Below are 20,240 nucleotides of genomic sequence, written 5' to 3' on the forward strand. Positions count from 1 at the left end.
AATAATATTTTTCCCCAAAAGCTGAGATGGTGGGGAGCTGCTGTTGGTAGGAGCAGCAGCAGGGGCACAGCGCAGGCAGCTGATGCAGGAGGAGCAGTTCTCACGCACTCTCTGTCTCTCTCACACAGATGTCATCAGCTGGTGGTAGGAGTAGCAGCAGCGGGATCACAGGGGTGTATCTCACATGATTCACTGGGGTCCTAAGTTTATAAAAATAGTAAAAAGAACAGACACAATTTCCAATAAGAAGTAATCTCTAGGGTGTAATGCCCTGAAAGGCAAGCCTTCCTTTCTTTTGGAATTTTCCACTTCTCCTCATCATGACGTCTTTGCATTGCAGACACCAAGCAGTTGTGAGCATTCCCATGGCAAAGCAAGTCTGTGGTTTGCCATGTGCACAGGCTCATTGTTATAGACTCACTGTGCTTTCATTTTCTTTGTTTTTCATTGCCCGACATGGAAAATAGAAACTACCCTTTAGTGAATGTGTTTCCTGTCTTATTTTAATAAAGAAATCACTGTTAATAGTTCTTGCCTTGGTCTTGCCAATATTGATTTCCATTTAAAAAGCAAACCTTACCTGATATTCACACATACACACACACACACACACACACACACACACCCCCCCAATACTTTAGTGTTTTAGGAAAGTTCTAGTATCCCTAGACAGTTAAGTCTTCTACCTGTAAAACCTGTCACTAGCAACATTATTTTATCTTTTTAACCAGTATGTCTCAAGTGTAGTTGAAAAGAGCACAGCTAGGGTTGTATTGGTGGCTCAGACTTCATATTCACATAGGCAGAAGTGGAGATCAGCATCAGTTGCGGTACTGCATCGATCTCCAGCTTGAGACAGCACTCAAAGTCCTCTTCTGTATTTTACCATTTGTGCATCACCATGAAAAGCAAAATTTTTCAAATTCTCATTTAGACACTTGTTCTACAAATACGTATGCATTTGTTTTGCACTAACTTGAAAAAGGTTACTGAAGAAAGCTGGTTTAATCACATATTTGTGTTGGGTCTACGCTTAGGGTTTTCAGAATAAAATAAAGATATAAAAGCTTTATTTTAAGACTTATCGCCTAGATGGCATCCAGTGTTCACATATAGTATTAGTAATCTGTTCTAACAGTTGTTTTACATCCTTGGTACCAGTGGGATTAAAAAATACAGTAAAAACATCTTTGTCAGTAAATGACAAAAAGGTATGAACTAATAGTTGTATAGTACACAGCCATTAAATTAGAAAGTGGAAAATTGTGTGCTGCAGATGACAGCATTTACTGTTTTCTTTCTGCAGCTTAAATACTTGTTTTCATTATTCTTCATTTCATTATACTTGTTTTCATTATTCTTCATTTCATTATACTTGTTTTTGTTATTCTTCAGTTTGTTTTCAGCAATTAAATCTTTTGATGTTATCAGCCATTACTGATAATTCAGTGACAGAAGATACTGATTTGTATGACAGTGAATTTCAGTCTTGTTTTGTACTGATGTATAATAGAGACTGTTAGTGGTATAAAACATATTTACATAAATTTGGCCAAGTATGATGCAGCTGGTTGATGTGCTACTATCACTCTTGGCCTCTACTGCTCATTGTAGCTTGACATGTCCATTTTCCTTATAGCTTAAGAGCAAAACTTTACCACTTGTCAAAGTGCTCTGAAGTATATTATTGAAGTTATTTAAAGTTCAATTTATTGTTTCATTGAGGACAAGACCAGGGTGCATAAATTTTGAAAGAATTCCCTTGCTGGATTAGTTTGCTGAAAAAAAAGGGAATTCTGAGGATTCCCAGCCGTTCTTACTCTTTGTACTTTCTGCTCATAAAGTCTTACTTTGTGATCACAAACCAAGCAGATTCCATTTTAAAGCTTGTAATGATGTGGACTCATTTCTTTAGCAGATCTTGAGATCTGATTAGGTGATCAGAAACAATCTGGTTAGTGCAATGTAAGAATCAGCTGCAACATGATAACTGGCTGTGTGCACTCTTACAGTCTACTTTAGTACAAATAATACTGGTTCACTTAAACTGCATTCCTCTTTCAGGTACCCTTCAGCATTGTTAAATGGTTTGCAAAAACCTGATTTACTTGCCACAGCAAGAGAGACAGTTATGAGTGTGCATGTAGTTACTAGTCTCAGCTGGCAAAATGATAGCTTACATCTGGAGGCAATAACTTCCTGAAACTCAGTAGCCTGATTCCATACTGAAAATACTTTTATTTTAAAGACAGAGGAGAAGAAGGTCTTCCTTAAGTATGAAGTGTCAGTCAGAAGAGAATGGGCCTTTCATTTTCTAGATGATTGCTCAGATTAGCTTGTGTCGTTGGCATTTGTCTGGATGTCAGTGGTTATCTTCAATTGTCTGTATTGGGTGAATTTCAAGTACTGAGTGTCATCTTGGGTCAGTGCCCTGGTGGCCAGCTTGATGCCTTTCCAGGAATCACTAGATGCAGAAGAAGTTCTTCCCGGAGGGCTCTGGACTACCCTGCCTAGTACCTTTTGTCTGCATCATCATCTCTAGGTCCACTTTTGCTTTTGCACTGTAGAACAGTGAAGGTACACCTCATATCTTCAAGTCAGCTTAACAGAACCCTACTGCTCCTTGTCTGTGGTTACAGGGAACCCTGTCACAGAACCTAGTTTCACATAGTCAAATTAGTCAATAGACTTCAGCTCATTGCATAATAATACAGAAAATCTAAATCCTTGACCAGGTTCTAGCTATATTCTCCAAATGGTATATTGTGTGTGTCTCTAATGGAAGAAGTTTTGTAGCTCCATATTGCTAGCAAAGGTTTTTTGGGTTTGTTATGTGGACCTGAAGGAGGAAAAAGCTCTGATCTATCAGTACAACATTTCATGTTGTCTGCTACTACTTGTAATTTTTTTTAATGGGACACTGATGGTGTATATGCATACCTCTAAGTCTTTTGGGGATCTTTCAAGATGTAAGACATTACTGTTAGTAATAATGGGCCAACCCTTTCCGTTGCATTTCAGACAAACATTCACAGCTCTTCAGGGAGCTAGGACTACAACAAATTTGAGCCACATTTTTGTCCTTTCTGTTCTGGCCTATTTTAGATGCTGTTCCATTCCTGGTATAACTTATACTGTAAGGAAAACTGTACTGTAAGGGTACAGCAGCTGCCACAGAGTACAGTATTGATGGTCACACTGTTATGAATCCTTCTTGGTCTTGACAGACTGCTTTGGTACAGACTGTGGAAAAGGCGCTCCCCACTGAGGAGCTTTGTGCTGTTTACACAATACTTAAAATTATAGTTTTCTCCATATTGGATTCAAGGCTTTTACAGTTTGCTACGCTCTGTCACAGCAGGATGTTAAATTCACCCATCAAGTTTATTTTGGCCATGAGTTCTAATTGTCTCGTTGAGTTTCTCATTTTGCATTTTCTGGATGTTGTCATACCATTGCAGTATTACTTCTGGAGACATCCATGCTGGAGTGAAATAATTTGACTTTCAGACTACAGTCAGAGGACATTTTAGAGTGTTTAAAATAAAAGCCTGGGCTCAATAAACTTTCTGGGTTTTTTCTGTCAAATATTATAATTTAAATGAACTCTTAAGTGCTGTAACCTTTCCTGGTTGATCAAACTGTGGAAGGTCAGTGGATCACCATACACATCCTTTTATACTCCCAGTTCATTTTTTGCATTCCACTAACAGAATTCTTTCTGGGGAACTGCTAATGCTTGAGAAGTGCTATGGAGAATAGCCATTTATTTTGTCTTTCTGTTTTCATTTTGAATGTATCTATCCTAAAAACTTGAGATGCTGTATTTGTTAACATAGACTTCACTTCTTTCACTTTATTGAATAAGATACAGATACAGAATCCTTTGATGAATTCTGCTGTGAGGTAGAGGACCATCATTGTCAGTGACAATGTTTATCAGTTGCCTTGCTGGTCACTTGATTATATGTGATGGTAAAATTCCTTGTATTTCCTGATTTGTGAGGCCTACCTTTTTTTTTGTGTGTGTGTGCGTGTTAACAGCTTGCACAAGTGGACTCCAGAGCTGTACATCTTGGTGCCGTCTTTGTTCGTGGCCTTACAACTTTGCTTATGGCCAATAGTGCCTGTGGCTTTCCATTCAGAATGGATGATTTGATGCCTTGGGAAGTGTTTGATGGAAAACTTTTTCAAGAAAAATACCAGCAGTCACACCGAGGTTGCTCTTTGGAAGAGCTTTTGGAAAGCAATGTGAGTAATCGCATCCTCTTAGACAGTTCTGTATTCTTTGAAAAAAATGTACCTGTCGATGTTTGTTTGTTGTTTTAATATTCATGTTTACACTGATCCCCTTCCTTTGTATTTTTCCTCTCTTCCTTATTCCTTTTTCATCCTCTGCCAAAAAAACCCTAAGAAGGTAGAAATACTGAGACTATGAAGGAAGCTTTAATTTTGCCTTTATTTTTGTTTCCATTACTCAGAAGATAATATAAGGAAGTGTCAAGACAGTTGTCAGTTTCAAAACATGAAAGAGCCTGTAATGGTTTTCTAGTGTTAAGATATTAATGAGGTCTTTCTCCTGCAGGATTTTAGGCAACATGTTAAGAATGTCTGTAAATAAGAATACTGGGTATAACTTTTAAAGTGTTTCAGAGTGATATTTTTAAAAGATATTAAGGAACCTAAAGTTTGAGTTGAAGTTTTGGTGAGTTCAAAGAGGAACTAGAAATCGGAGGAGGGTATATATCTAGGTATTCTTTTAGAACTCACCAGGTACCTTCCTGTATCTCTAAGTACTTATTTAATTCTCAGTCCCACTTTTCAGAAGCTGGGGGGTTTGTACAATTTGAATGCTATGTTACCAGAAAACCATTATGACTTAAACTATGTCTGCCCAGGCAAGGCAGTCTTGCTGGATATGGGCCATATCTGATGCATTAGGGTGGCATCATGTCTAGGCTCAGAGGTAGTGTATTAATGCACTAGTGAAGCCCCGGACCAGACCTGGCTTGTGCCTCACCAGCACAGAATATGTAAAGAGATGCTTAGGTAGATCTGTGCTCATCTGTGTAAAGACCTTCGATTAATGTGTCTCTTTTCAATGTGGAACTGAAAATCCTGTACCATTTAATTACTTCTGAAAATCTTACCTTTGAGATGTTTTTACCTGCTGTTACGTAGATCACTTGAGGTAGAAATAAATAAGTGATTGCGGAGAAAAGTGGTTTTGGTTTTAAATGATTTTGATCTCATGCATTCAATACCAATTGTTGTATAGTTAGTTTTCTAATTTTGTGTCCAATTACATACCATCCTGATCTGGAGTGATGAGTGGAACGTATGTGGGTAGGTGGAATGTATGTGCTTTCAGCGTGGAGGAGGAGGATAATCCTTTCCATACGGAATCAATCATATGATTAGGACTATAGCCTCTATCCAAATCCTGTGTTTCCCATTAATTGGTCCATTGATTTTAGTAGATTTTGAATTGGGCCGGTGGTTCGTCCAGTTTTTCATGTAGGACTTTTGCAGAACAACAGAGGGTCTAAAGAATAAATGGAAAAGTGTAAAACTATGCAGATCTGTGTGAAATTGATACTTTTTTTTTCTATTTGGGTAGTATTCAGGTCAGTGAATAACTTCTACAATATGTTTCTAAATCTGTACAAAATGTATAGCTAACATTTGAAAATCTTTATATCATCAGGTTAAAGTTATATTTTAACCCGTCTTAGAAGGAAGAAGATGAAAGAAGATGCTTAAATCCCTAGAACAGAGTTGGAAATTTGCTTGAGCAACTAAAATATCTAGGTTACGGTTTTTTAAAGCCTGATACTGTAGTTTAAACAAACCCCAGATAAACTGTTCTGTTGTGGGGAAAAATAGTCTATCCCTGTGAGTTTTTAGAGTAGTTTAAGTATCTTTTTCTTTTTTAGGTACACATTTATGGTACATATATGGCAGAGAGAGCTCCCAGACTAATAAAATACATTCCAGCTTATCAGTTTGAGGCAAGAATCTGTTTTGGGGAGAATTGCCAAGAGATGCCAGTTTAGCTGGGGATACTGACAAGGCAACAAGCATATGTGATTGTTTTTTCCTATTATTCTAAGTTCAACTTTAATAAATAAAACTGGTACTAGTTCCTGGCAGAGTTTAAAGTACTGCTGGAAGACAAGGTCTTTCAGCACTTGTTTGTTAACAATCTACTCTTGAGCACCATAAATCTAATCTGGTGATAGCAACAGCATTGTATTCAGAAAAAAGCTATTCTACATGGGATGTTTTGTCATAGAAAAGATAAGTAATAGGAAAAAGTTACACCTTTTGGTGTTTGGTACTTGTCTCCTAACTCCTAAGGTCCCTTCTCTATGATCTGGACAGTTATATTACTTCAGGAAGTTCAGGAGATCTCAGAATCAGTGTTGTTTTGATTATGATGGGCTTAAATACAGTTAATAGCTTTATGAAAATTACAGTAGAAATGCAATCTTGGTTCAATATTTACATGTATACCAGAGATTTTGAACATTTTAGGGTTTGCTTCCCACAGATTCTTGTACCAAAAAGAAAAAACTGTATAAATTAAATGCAGTTGATATATTTGTGGGCGAGTTTTTGTGTAGCTCAGCTCTTTGTAGCCTAGCAGCTGTTAAAGATAAAGAATAGAAAGCTTCTGATAAGAATCAAAAGTAGAGCCATCTTGCTTTTTTAAAAAATATGCTCAGCTCATATTATGCTAGTTCTCTGTTTTTTGTAACAGTAATCATACTAATTTGTTTATCAATACAGAAAAATGGACATAATAGTCTCATAAAGCAGTGAGACAATGATATTATCACTTTATTAGCCTTTTTATTGTGCTTCTCACTAATGAGTAAGTTCATGATCAATTTTTTAAAATAAAACCAGAATTACCTAATGGGGTCATCAGAGGTGATATGTTTTGTCCTTTTCTGATCATGCCTTTCATCCAAACTTCATAAACACATTCTGAATTTATTGTCCCAAGAATACAACGGAAGGTTTCTCCCATTAGTGAGTGTTCTTCACAGACTGTACTCTGTTTGTGTGGGGAAAAAAAAATCTGTGGGTTTTGCTTAAGGCTCTATAAAGAGGTTTGTTAACTCAAAAAATGTGCTAGGGAAGTTTTCAGGAAGGTTCAGGGATTCAGACTCTACCTCTAATTTAGGAAACCTCTCTAGTTGCTGCAATCTTGCCACCTGTTGAATTTTTACCTTATCCTGTAATATTCTCCCCTCTGCCTTGGAGAATTGTCATCCTCTAAAGCTCAGTTCAGTTTTAGGAAAATCAGAAATTACACTATTGCTCTAAAATCTGTCTTTTCATAATTCTTTTCAATGTGTACTACCCACATGCCCAGTACAAATCAATAAAAAATACACTTCTTCAAAGCTCCCTGAAATCAGTGAAAGTTAAGTATATATCACATCTCTTAGTATTGTGTCTTAAATAGCTTCAGCTTGTCCTTTTGACAGTAGAACTTTTGATCACACCACAAGGTAAACATTTTTATTTAACTCCCCCATTTCACTTTAGACTTGGTTATATTTTATCAGTCAGGATTTGGGGCTGATGTATTACTACTGTGTTAAGTTTTGTTTCTAATTTATGCGATTAAGATACTTTGAGTTTCACTGGTGTGTTTTCCATGAGTTCATCAATCTTATCTGGAGGCTTTAACCATCTCTGCCTGAGGTATTGCTGATAGAAATCTAGTTAAGTATATCTACAGGTGCAAAGTAATAGAATAGGAAAGCAAGTGATTTACAGATGTGAGCAGAGAATAAAAAACAACTTCACTGAGAAAGGGGAAAACATTCCTTCTGCACCCCTACTCATCCCTCCAAGGATCCACTTTGAATATGAAATGTTTGAACTTTGTTTCCTGAAAAAAATGCAAATAAGATCTACCATTTTCACATATGCATGACAAAATTGTTTTAGTTGCTGTATATGTGGTTGATTTGCACTACACCTGAAGAAGGAAAAACAGAACAGTCATTGGTTTTTAACCCTATTGCCTGCAGGAATCTTTGTATACACCCTTCCAGAATCTGAAGTCTTTAATTTGCAAGGTTTGTATGGCGAAGAAAAGAATAATACAGAGCAGACCAAGAGGGAATGGATTTATCACAGGTTGGTATTGTGTTAATTTTCTCAGTAAAGTCAATGTACTGATGAGCTGAAGTATCCTTCAACAGCAGCAGCTTTTACATAGGCAGCCCATTAACCTAGGTAAATTGTAAGGTCTTTCTCTAAGAAACCAAAGGAGATATCTAAGAAATATTTTAGAAATTCATGTGAATTTGATTACTCAAGTTTGGATAAAATAGTATTTCCATCTGGCTACATAGTTAGTGAGATATGTGCAGTAAATAAAGTATCATTCACTGACAGAAACATCACTGCTATTTGCTCAGTGGCTGAAGTTATTTTTATAGGAGGAATTAGATTTTTGTCCTTTCCCTCAGGGGAGCTATTTTAATGTTGCTAGTTGAAAATCTTGAGTGAGGCACTGAAGAGAGAATACTCCTTATTGGACTGACTGATATAGTTCAAAATACAAAAAAGATTTTGGGCAACCTGGAGAATGGGTGGTTTTTTGCTTAAGTCCTTGCACTTTTTTCGCCCAACTTTATGGCTTGGTTTACTAAAGACTTTTTTTTTCCCCACCTGATCTGCCTGACTTTCAGGGAGAGGAACATCTAACAGGTTTTTAGCATCATTCACAGATCAGCCTGAATGTTGGGACTTTTGAGACTTCTACATAATTCACATTGAATGTCAGTGTTTATGATGGTATTATGTTTATTACCTGCTTAAGACCTGATCAGTTATAATGTCTGTGAGGATAAAAATTACGCCTTCAGAATTCCTTGAGCAAATTAAAGCCAACAGAATGATTTTCTGCTAGTTCAATACTTTGCATTATGTGACAGCAATACCTCTGATGTGGCACTACACCATACTGGTGGTGGACATTCAAAACTAAGGGTATCTGTTGGTGATTTATGATACCAAACCTTGTTAGCATCTGCTATTGCTTGAGAGCTGTACTTAACCATTTTAGTTATGATTTGTGATTCCAATTTGGACAGAGATTTCTGGTTTGTTTTAATGACTGCAGTCTCCAAATCTGTGTCATAAAATTTTGATCTGGTTTCTAAATACACTTGTTAACAGCTTGTAATCATGATGTGCATAGATGGAAATAAGGACAAGAACCATGCTTATTAGGCTGACTTTAGTTTGGAAAAATCATAATTATGCATAAGTATTTTGGCATAAAACTAAGAAGTGTTGTTTCCTGAAAAAGAATATGATGTCTCTCTTTTTCTTCATTTAATCTTATATACAGTCAGAGTTGCTTAGTGAATACTATTTTTCAGGAACACAACAAAGAGAATTTAATCCCAGGTTTCAGCAAACACACAGAAGTTCTTTTGTTCCTCCATATCATAACCAGATGAGGGGCTTCCTATGGAGAAATCCTCAACCACAAGGTAAAAAATGCATGCACGTGTGTGTGTTTGAAATTGTCTCTATCAACAGTATAACAGCTCTGTGTCTATATGCAGTTACCCTGGGGCCACAGCAGTCAGTAACAAAACTTGCATCAGTTACAGTTGTGTACTACCATTTGCAAAAACTAACTCTGCAAGGTGAAATAGAGTGTAGCATTTTAATCTGGAGTTGTACTCACAGTGTTCTGAGAAAAAAGTTTTCATGTGGTATTTAAGCTTTCTGTGCTTGGTCTCAGATGAACGGTGTTTAAAATTGTGATAGTTCTAAAACAAATTGGCACAGCTGCACAGAAATGTCTGTCAGTGGTCTTTAGCTGCAGATCTTAGTTCATACTTCAACAAAACACTGAAGCATATGAATAAAGTTAAACACATTCTTAAGTGGTTTTCTAGATTAGGGTCTAAGCTTCCAGACCATTAGCTAAGTAATACAAATGCAAGTTCTATCTTGTCTTGGCATTAATCTTAAATCATTCACCACTCTCGCTTCTTGAACACAACAGGCATTTCAGTGAAGCATCATTGTGAATAAAATTGTTGAGATTACATAATTTAGTTTTACTTCCTCATTATTATGAGTTAAAGCATATACACGTAGATTAAAGAAAATAAGCAAAAGGAAGAGAAGTGTCTAAGAAAGAACATTTTTATTAAGTCTGCAGAGCCAACATTTCTTGTATTTTTCCAGGTGAGGTTTTCAAAGAAGACTGATGATGTGATTAGGGAGGATAAATAATAAATAAATGAAGTCTTTAATGTGTTTCAGCTACCACTGTTGTATGCTTGAGAGTGAGATACTATCATTTGATTCACGGATAATATTGTTTGATCATGTGTGTAAAATGTAAAGCTAAATTACAGAGTGTGTATGCTGACTGTGAGCAGAATGAAAACTGGTCACCGTTACTATGACCATCTCAAGAAGACTGCTATTCAGGGGTCAGGTCATCTCTGGCCAGCACCAGAACACTTACAACTAGATATATTCCACAAAGTATGTTTTTACAGTAATTGTGCTGAACTGTATGATAAATATGTTTCAGTAACATGATTAAGACATCTTGGTCTTCTACAGTAGCCCTATTTATTACCCTCAGGATGCTCTTAAAATCCATAAATGCAGTAAAGTTGCCTCTGTTATAATAAAATGGATTTATTGGGAAAATATATCTGTCCTTACAAAACAGCCTTGTAATGTTTTAGAGGTCCTTTTAAACTGATCTGACAAGATGACTCATTTTGACAAAGTTTCTTCTGCCTAAGTTTGCTAATACTAAGACAGGTATTTGGGTTGCTTCATTACGTAGCTGTTGTCTCTGCTACATGTGTGTGTTTTACCAAAAAGAGGGGAAAAAAGAAGAAAAAAGTAGTGACTTTGTGTTCCATGATAGTTTACATGATAATACTTCATAGTAATATTACTGATATCTCTCTATCCCATTCTTTATATACATTCCCGTGGTATACTGTTATGGTTCTTGCTGTTGCATGTTATATATAAATAATTGGATTAAATGCATTAAAAAGTAATGGAACAGTAACCACGGGACCCATATCTTCTGTGTCAGGAGTGTACCTAATGATTAGGCAACCTTTGCTCTCTCTTATCAGTTAATGTTTAAGAATTGCATAACAATGTCTCAACTTCAACAGTGAAGGAAAGAGTGCCTCCACCCAGAAAGCACAAACCTAAGAAGCACTGGTATTTCTCTGAGATGATGGTTTGAATGCCCTTAGGCAGACCAAGAATTGAGTTTAGGCATCCCTCATTTTATGATGAATACTAACCACTGATCTGTTGTAATTAACATCTCATCCTCTGTCTGTATTTCGAGAGAAGGGAATTCAGCTGTGGGTTTTCTGGAGTTACGAGGGTTTTTTGTTTTGGTTTGATTCTATTTATTTATTTAAAGTTCTCTTCATAAATCTCTTGGCTATGTCATAGATGGAGAGTGCATCCATGTAACTCAGAGCAGGATGTCTAAGCCTCACAGGAAGGTAGATTTTCCCTTAGTGTTTCTTGTTTGTTAATTTAGAAGACTTCCTATTCAGCACTCTGATGCTGGTTTAACAGATTGTAGGTATCTAATTTAAAACTAAGGTTAGGCTTCTGTTACTGAGTTGTAAAACTTTGCATTGCAGCACTTCGTAATCTGTGTACTTTGAGTTTATAAGTCTTGCCTGATGCAGCGTAGATGTCTGTAGTAAAGCATGACTTTACGGAATCTAGGTTCATGGCAGAAACACCACAGCACATGCCTGTTGGTAGACAAAACTTCATTAATTAGCAGTTAAGACTACTAATATATTGTTTTGAATCACATTTTTACCTGGTTCTACAAATAGCTAAAAATAACTGAGCACTAAGAACTGTGGAAATCACTATTGAGTATCATGTGTCTGTCACTTTCTTCAGCAGTTCAACTGATAAACACTGAGATTGTTTGTCATAGCAAATAAACTACCACCTAGATCTAAATCAACACACAAAAGATAGGAAAAAAAAAAGTCTAACCTTATCTGTCGTCTTATATACTTTTATAGCTGTATTTAAAAATTTCAGTGATTTGCACAGTGGTTTTCATACTAGTATTTGAAAACCTGTCTGAAAAGTGAGCTGAAGGTAAGGGAAGGAGATAGGGGAGTGTCTGTGGGACTGGTTGTAACAGCTACATGAATGGTTGAAATCAAGGATACACTAATACATTAGAAATAGTGAAAGATGTTGGTAAGGATATAGAATTTCTGCCAGTGATACGGTGAACATCAGAACTCTCTGTATGATGGACACATAGAGGGGATGAGGATGTAATGAGTAAGAGCTGTCAGAAAATAGAAGTAATAGATGGCAATTTCAGCTACCAGTCATCTACCATCAGAATCATAAACAGCAAGATAGGGAAATAGTGAAGCATTTTGACAATTTCACACTTGCATTTAAAAGTTGTTGGATTTGGGGGTCAATTATATTCTGCCTAAGAAAATTATGTTCTCTTCAGAAAAATAGTTTTGCTTTCTTTGTTTCCATCCACCTTTGCCTTGTTTTTCTTCCACCTCTCTATTGGAAAATAAGAGAAAAAAGGAAAATGGGCAGCTTTTGTTTTTTAAAGAATTCAATTTAGAAAATACCACTTTTTCAAAAGGAATTTATTTTCCTTTAAAAACAAGGTCTTGGAGAAAAGCTTTTATGGAAAATTGAAAGCAGTTTTTCAGGGGAAAAGAAAGACGAGTGTCAAGGAAAGATATGGAAAAAACAGAGTTATTGGAGACACATCTCCAGAGAAACTCTTCTGTCCAAGACAAAAGGGCATTATCCAGAGTCCCATTTCTTCATGGAATGTATCATAATTGCATCAGAAGTGTACATGCAGTCTTAGCACATTGTAAATCATGTATGTAAACATAATACAACTATACTGAAGGATCTGAGTTTGTAACAAGTTTTCATTTGCTAGTTATTAATCAAGGCTTCCACACTTGTGTTGCATACTCTGTGTTCAAGCACGTTTCTGATTAACAGGATTTTGATAGAACTGTAATGTAGGTGGGACTTGGTAGAACTTTGGTGCTGAAAAAAAAAATTTCATTTACAGTTTGAGTACTACTTTGCTTATAACTAAAGCAGTATTGTACACAGGCATACTTAAACCAGGATGAAAATGTTTGTTAATATAGCTTATGTCTGGTTCTAAATAGTGTATTTTCCTTTCCTGAATTCACAGTCTGTTCTACTAACCAGTGTATGTATGACCTGTATCATTCACTATCATAACCCATTAATTGGACTCGACTTAAAAGTTACGGTGATCCAAGAGCTTTAAGAGCAATGCCACTGTGGACTTTATCCTCCAACATCTCAAAATACGAGCCATAATTATACACCAACTGGAGAGAGACAAGAGACATGTTTCTTTTTTTGTATAAATGTAGTTTTTCTTGCAGACTGCCTGAATAAGCTCTTGTTTTCCGGCTTTAATATTAAAATATTTAATTCCTTTCCACTCCTTCCAGGTAGAGAATATGGATTGGAACATCCAAGTCGGAGGAGAAGATTTCACTTTCCTCCTCGGTAAAGAATACATGTGTACAGGTAGCAAACTGAGATGATGGGATAGTTACCATTGAGATAATTTTTGTCTATGAGAGCCTCTTTTTATGAACGTCACAGAGTAACTGAACCATGTGACTGCAGAGGAAATCACTCACAGCTGAGGCTATTCAGCTTATTAATCATGTCATGTTAGATCTAAGCTTGCTATAAGACCAGAATCACTAAAACTTAAGGTAAAGGTATTAGCTGAAGCACACTGACATCCCAGTATAGCTACATCGTTTTGTCCATTTGACACTGGAAAGTCTGAAGTGTTTTTACAACATTGTTAGATACTCCTGACTATAAATTTTAAGACTTAAACTGTAAGTTTTACATGTTTTTGTTATAGCTGTGGATATTACAAGAGTTTGCTCCCTATGAATAATGTGGCATATCCATCCTGAATGGTGGTTTGTGTCTTAATTTTGGATTATATCGTTATCTTAAGGGTTATACCATTGTTACTGAAACCTCTTGAAAAGTTTGAAACATGTAATCATTGATGTAAACATCATCAATCAGTGGAACAAAATGACCTTCCTGTAAAATGCAGCACTTTTTTCACAAGAGCCAAAAATTGCTATTACTTCTGGCACTTCTAGGTAATCAGCTTCTTCTGTCTATCTCAGCTGACTCTATGGAGTGAACCACATCACTGCTGAGGAGAAAAAGAATCTGTCATGCTTTACTTCTATAATAAATATTTATAAAAACTAAGTATTTTCTCCTGTCCCAAATTCTAATTTAAACACTTATCTTCAGAATTATTTCTTTAAAATTGATGTAGTTGTGATTCAATTTCAGTGATGTATGTATTTCTTTAATTATACCATTAATTCATTTTAAATCAAGTTAATATAACACTAAAGAAATGTAAAATAACAGACCACATGCAATTTTTAACAGCACCCACATGATCACATATTGGTAAACTGGTACCACAAAAGCCCTTCTTCAAGTCATTACCTGTATTTTTGAAGAAACTGCTTTAGAGATTAAAACAAGTTTTTATATCTTCCATTTGCATACCCATTCAGTTGAAAATAAACAGAGATACTTTACTTAATTACTGTCTTCAGGGGAAAAAAAAAATTAGGTAGTTATGTAGAAACCACATTTTAAATCATGACGTGTAAAAATTATACCAGAGGAAAAAAGTGTCAGCAACACTTATGTCACACAGAAAGTGGGTGACACACTTAGAACTGTGTTTATCTCTACTGATCTGCATCTAAACCTAATGGAAAATCATCTCCATCCATGTAATCTTCAATAATTTCATGCTTTTCTTAGGTTTCTAGCAATCTTTGAAGGGAGTTGGCTCAAATGGATGCTTATGGAACTGATTCATCTGTTTGTGCTCTGAAATCACAGTATCTTTAGTTTTGTACTTCAGCATTATCAGTACATGAAATTGTATAATAACCTCTCTCCTTCTCATATGGGAGGTATATGATGAAAGAAAAAGGAAAGCCTCATATCCTGTTCCTGCTCTTAAAAAAGTCTGAGCAGCAGAAAAAGAGGATGACCAAAGATAGAGGGAAAATGTTAAGAGCAAGTTTTGAAATTTCATAGAGTTTGTAGATTTTTGTAAGACCATGTTTAGTTATTGAGGATGATGACTATTCCAAACAGCAAAGTCAGTGGTGTTGCACATGGACAAAACTTTGTTTTTACACAGAGAGCTGTGGCCTTAATGTTTATCATGTTGGAAAATCCACTCTTTTGGATTATTGTTTTGTTTTATTTTGAACAATATTATTATCTTGTTAGTGTAGTTCTCATAATCATCATTCTAGATTTTACTGATACGGGAACTGTGTCTCAGTCTTAGGCTTCTTAATGTATTACTGCCAGGATAATTTGGTTTTATAAGCATTTGAAAATTAAATTTGCATCTGAAAACTATCTGATGACCCTTACTAACAGAGAGTAGCAGACACTGTAAAACTTAATGCTTGTAAGACTTGCAGAACTTAAGGTTCAAAACATAAGTGCTGATCTGACTAATTAATACATAGATCACTCACTACACCCAGAACGCATCATTATGGCAACAGGCTATAACTTCTAAAACTGTGGATGTTCACGTGTCTTATTTGGCTCCTCACAACTGTTTGTCTTTTAGATCACCCAGGTGACTCTACTCATTACTCCAAGTGGATGAAAATGGAAAAGAGAACAAGATACATTTTTATGAAAAGCTATATGCTGAAGATCATAAAAACTTCATCAGTATTTCAGAAATAGTGGTAGGAAGGCTCTAATCAGAGATTTATTATGCCTCATTTTCAGTACCATTTTATTTTGTATAATTTTTTTCTAGCCTATAGCTTAGAAAAGTAAATTATGGAATGTTGTGAAATGATTATTATATATTTTAAGTTCCAGATAGTATTGTTTGGAGCACTTACAAAAACCCTGTTTGACACCGTTATGAAAAATGACCATTCAAAAATTATGCCTAAAAAGTAGAGGCCAGTCCTAGGTGAAGAAGACTGCACCACATAAATTTAATTAATTCATTTGGTTCCGTTGTGAAAACTATTACATCTCTTCTGTAAAACCTTTATTCTATATGAGGCTGAAAGTGCCCAGTCTTGGACAAGAAAAGGGTACTTCTAAAGTGTTTACAATCATATCACAATTTAAAAATGTTACTTTTCTGTCATGCGGCTTACTTTCACAGTTCCTCAGTATCAAAAAATGAGAAAAGGGTAGCTAAAACATTCCAGAAAGTTACGAAATTAGTTTCTGTATGCAAAACTGCTAAAGCTTTAATGTCCTATTATTTTGGGGTCTTTCAGAGCTGAATCAAATGCATAGTCCTCTTCTGGAATACATAGAATTCTCCTCTGTATGTAGTGAGTCATTTATGAAACATTTAAGGTTTATGCCACACCTTACATCTGTCTTCTCCTCAAAGTCAAGGTGTCAGTGGGGGCCTCAGCCAACTATAATTTTGAAGGAAATTCTAAATCAAGGGGAAACTAACAGACATTTTGAATGCATTCTGTTGTTGTTGTTGTTTGAAGCACACAGAGTAAATTTTTTTCCTCGTTGACATCATTAATGCATCTTTTGCAGATATTAGTGGCACCATGATTTTACTCCATCCTGATAAGGTAGTCCCAAGAGATCTAAGTAAATGGACAGAGTACAGGTAGGGCAATCGGGTATCTCCTGTGTTAATTTTCACTGGTCTGTTATACATCACACGAATTTTATTACTATTTTGGAGATATGTGAATTTTTAGAAAAGTACATAAATACACTTGAAATTTTTAGAAGTGTTTAGCATGAGGAAAATGCATTATTTTTATATTCCAAAGAGAAAATTTAGCTCTAATTTTGAAATTTGTTTTTTCAGCAGTACTATAGCTATTGTACAGTGATTACTGATTTACACTCTGTTAGTTTTAGTCCATTATTGTTTAGTTAACACTGTTTCTTAGACCTTGTGCAGGTAACTCCTTTGAATCAACTGTCAGTGGAACTTAGTTCCTATTTAGTATACATGTTATGTCAAAATGAATAATATTGTCAGATATACATAACTCAATATTATAATTTCCTTGCATGTATTTTTCTGTTTGTAACCCAATAAATATATTAATTCATGCTCTGTATATAGCAATAATTCAGCTAAACAAATAAATTGGCAGCAATACAGGATTTCTAGTTCTTTTAGAAGTTTGAACAGACACAATTTTTTACACAACACAGTGTGCAATTTTCCGTTCCAGCTTTCTTTTTCTATTGATTTGTCACTGACTTTGATTGTATTACCACTTTTTTCTTACATACACAAACACGCACCCCAACCCTTTTGGAGTAATGTGGTTTGAGCTTTATGGAAAGTTCTCTAGTTTCAGGAATCTCATGCTGTATAATAGTGTATTTGAAAAGAATGTAACTGTGTGCCAGAATTTGTTGGTAATTCCCCCTTCAGGCTTAGATATGAGAAAAGATTTCTCTTGGCCTCAATAAACAAAGTTAAATACAGTTAGAGTGGTAGTCTTGCTGTGCTAGTTGTTGGTATGTTATGAATTGTTGGTAATAATTACCCTGACTACTGAAGAATTGTTAGCTTCTCCGTGAGGTTTTTTTTCCTCCTAATGTTAGACCATAAGCAGAAGCTGCTTATTACTGTTTCCAAGCAAAAAGATTTTTTTCCCACCAGGAATCATAGATTGAAAGCAGAAGCATAAAGTCAAAACTTAGAGTTGAGGTGCTACTTTCTTGTCTCCCTGAACTTTAAATTGGTCAGAGTGCCATAAAGGTTATGAACTGTAGAAGGAAATAGTATACAAGAACTTAAAGATTGCTGTCTAATAGGGTTTCTTTAATATGTGGACTGTGGGGTTACTTTGTATGGGTACAGGACAGAAGAAAACCAGATGTGGAATTGAAGTGAAGGAATGGTCTTCTCTAGCCTGTGCACAGGGTAGCTGCCTTTCATCAGATGTTCACTGAAATTGTGTATTTATTTATTAGCTTTATTTCCCTTCTGGGAGGGGATTCAGAGAACATTCATTAACATCAATAACTTAATCGACTGTGACTCAGCAAAAATTGTGACATGGTCATTGTGAGAGAAAGAGTGACCGACAGGAAGACATTTGTCAACTTGCCTTTTTATCTGCTGTGTGTCCTTCATCTTACATTACTTTTCTCATTTGTGACACCATCAGGCTGGGAATCTGAATCTGGACTGCAGAAAACACTGAAACACTGAGTTAATCTTATAATGCTGTGGCACTGTAAGCATCAAAACACATAGATTATGTCTGTTTTATAAAATGGAAAACTACAGTTTTAATTGCTTTGCTACCTTAGCAAGTGCTGCACTGAGGTGGAGCGGACCAGCAGTGCTAAAGCTCTACAAATCTTTTTGTACCATGCTGTCTGGGCAAAGTTACAAGGATAATCAAACGTGGTATTATTTTGCAAAGGTGGTCTTTAATTAAATGTCAAAAGTGTACATGTTTAGGTTTAAACATTGACTTCCTTCTTGTCAGCTAAGCTGGGGGGCAGGCTAGTATATGCTCCTTCCCTAGGAAGGCTGATCAAGATTCCTCTGTGATGCAGAGCCTCCTTCTTAGAGAGTATCTTTTGGTGATACAGAAGCATGGTCAGTCCAGTAAATAAGCAGAAACCTTTGCTTGTTTATGCCACATAGGCATATCATGCTTGAGAGCATAGGGATTCCATGATGCTTTGTGAGTCTGGGGAGGCTGCCCTCCTAGATACATTTTGATGACCTGGTAAGGTTGCTCCTGAATGTAGGTCATTCAGACTTGCTGAAGTTGCTCAGGACAGTGCTCAGTGATGGTGAGCATACAAACTCCAGCGTTTCCTAATGTCCCAGTACAGAGATGTCTGACAGCCACTGGCTGGCGGGGCCCTAGATGCTCTACCAGGCTCTCCTCCTGGCCCACAAGGGTTTGGCTGCCTGCAGCTGGTTGACCTCAGATCCGGTGGTTGTGTAAGACGTACCTGTGTGAAAAGTCTCATCGGAGGCCTCTGTCCCTTGGCTCAAGAGTTGTATTTAAGCCCAGGTCCTTGCCCTTGATCCTTGCCTAACCTACTTTGCAGGCGTGCCTGTGTCTAGTCTGGCACCTTGCTGATTCCGCCCTTGCCTTTCTGACTTGACTTCCTGGTTTGACCTGGGAGACCCCTCATCACCATAGACTTCTCCGATGATGAACAGGACTGTTGTGTGAACCTGGTTACCGTCACCAAACCTTCTCTGCTCTTGTTCAGGCACCATGGGGCTGCAGCCTCACCAGTGAGGTCACTGCCCTACCTGCATTGCCACTGGGCTGCTGGCTGGCCTTTCCTTGTGGAGCAGCCCAGCCTTGCTGCTCCGTGGCAGGGGGCTTTAAAGCCCTGACAGCAAAGGTGGTCAGAACACTTGGCTGTAACTACCGTAGTAATTGGACAGTGTCAAAACAATAGCTACAGCTTGTGGGATTACTTGCTGCTGAAAAGAACTTGAAAAACTGAAAACAAGTACAATCAGCAAAGTGTCTTTGTGTATCAATATGCAATAAGACCTTGCATTCGCTGCTTTCCTAGACCTTGCAGCTGACATCCAGATCTTTCTCACCCATAACCAGGCTACTGGGTACACTGCGTTTCAACATTACACACCACAAATGTGAAGCTGGTTCAGAACATGGAAGCTCATTTGTTAAAGATTATGTTCTTGCAACTGATACTCCTAGTACTGGTTTGTACAGCTTTTGAAGTCCCAGGTAGGACATTGTTAAGTTTAACCTACAGTGTCTTGGCTATGATTTTTTTTACCAGGAATTATGTAGTTCTCTTAGGGCTCTGTAGTCAAGACGACACAGGATGAGTTGAAGAGTTAGTTGTCTAGAAAAGACAAAGAGGCAGCTGGCAGAGTATTCTGAGGACTCACCAGCCTAAATGAGTTATTTATTATTACTACAAAATTAAGGACTAATGTTTGGTTTTGCTTGTGCCAACTAGGAAAATATATATTTATTGTATTAAAAAACCCCAACCCTATAGTCTTGAATATTAGTTTGTTCAGGTAAGAAATCAAATACAAGTACTGTCTCTGATGCTGT

General features: G+C 36.6%; 1 protein-coding gene across 3 annotated transcripts in view; it reads left to right on the forward strand.

The window, feature by feature from the left end:
* The window catches only part of FAM120B (family with sequence similarity 120 member B), an 82,827-nt gene that overhangs the window by 36,886 nt on the left and 25,701 nt on the right, over positions 1–20,240 (forward strand). Inside the window, exons 7-11 of one of the 3 annotated variants that reach the window (XR_012632874.1) lie at positions 4,045–4,251; positions 8,052–8,160; positions 9,414–9,527; positions 13,560–13,617; positions 15,770–16,804. Coding sequence is in view for 2 of the 3 variants with exons in the window: in XM_074896691.1 (XP_074752792.1) it covers positions 4,045–4,251; positions 8,052–8,160; positions 9,414–9,527; positions 13,560–13,617; positions 15,770–15,782 (501 nt within the window). In the remaining variant the exon portion in view is untranslated. Of the gene's footprint in view, positions 1–4,044; positions 4,252–8,051; positions 8,161–9,413; positions 9,528–13,559; positions 13,639–15,769; positions 17,312–20,240 lie in introns of those variants that run through there. The other 2 variants (XM_074896692.1, XM_074896691.1) reach the window with 2 other exon arrangements.

This window comes from Athene noctua, chromosome 1, assembly GCF_965140245.1.
Source record: "Athene noctua chromosome 1, bAthNoc1.hap1.1, whole genome shotgun sequence".
Taxonomy (NCBI): Eukaryota; Metazoa; Chordata; class Aves; order Strigiformes; family Strigidae; genus Athene; species Athene noctua.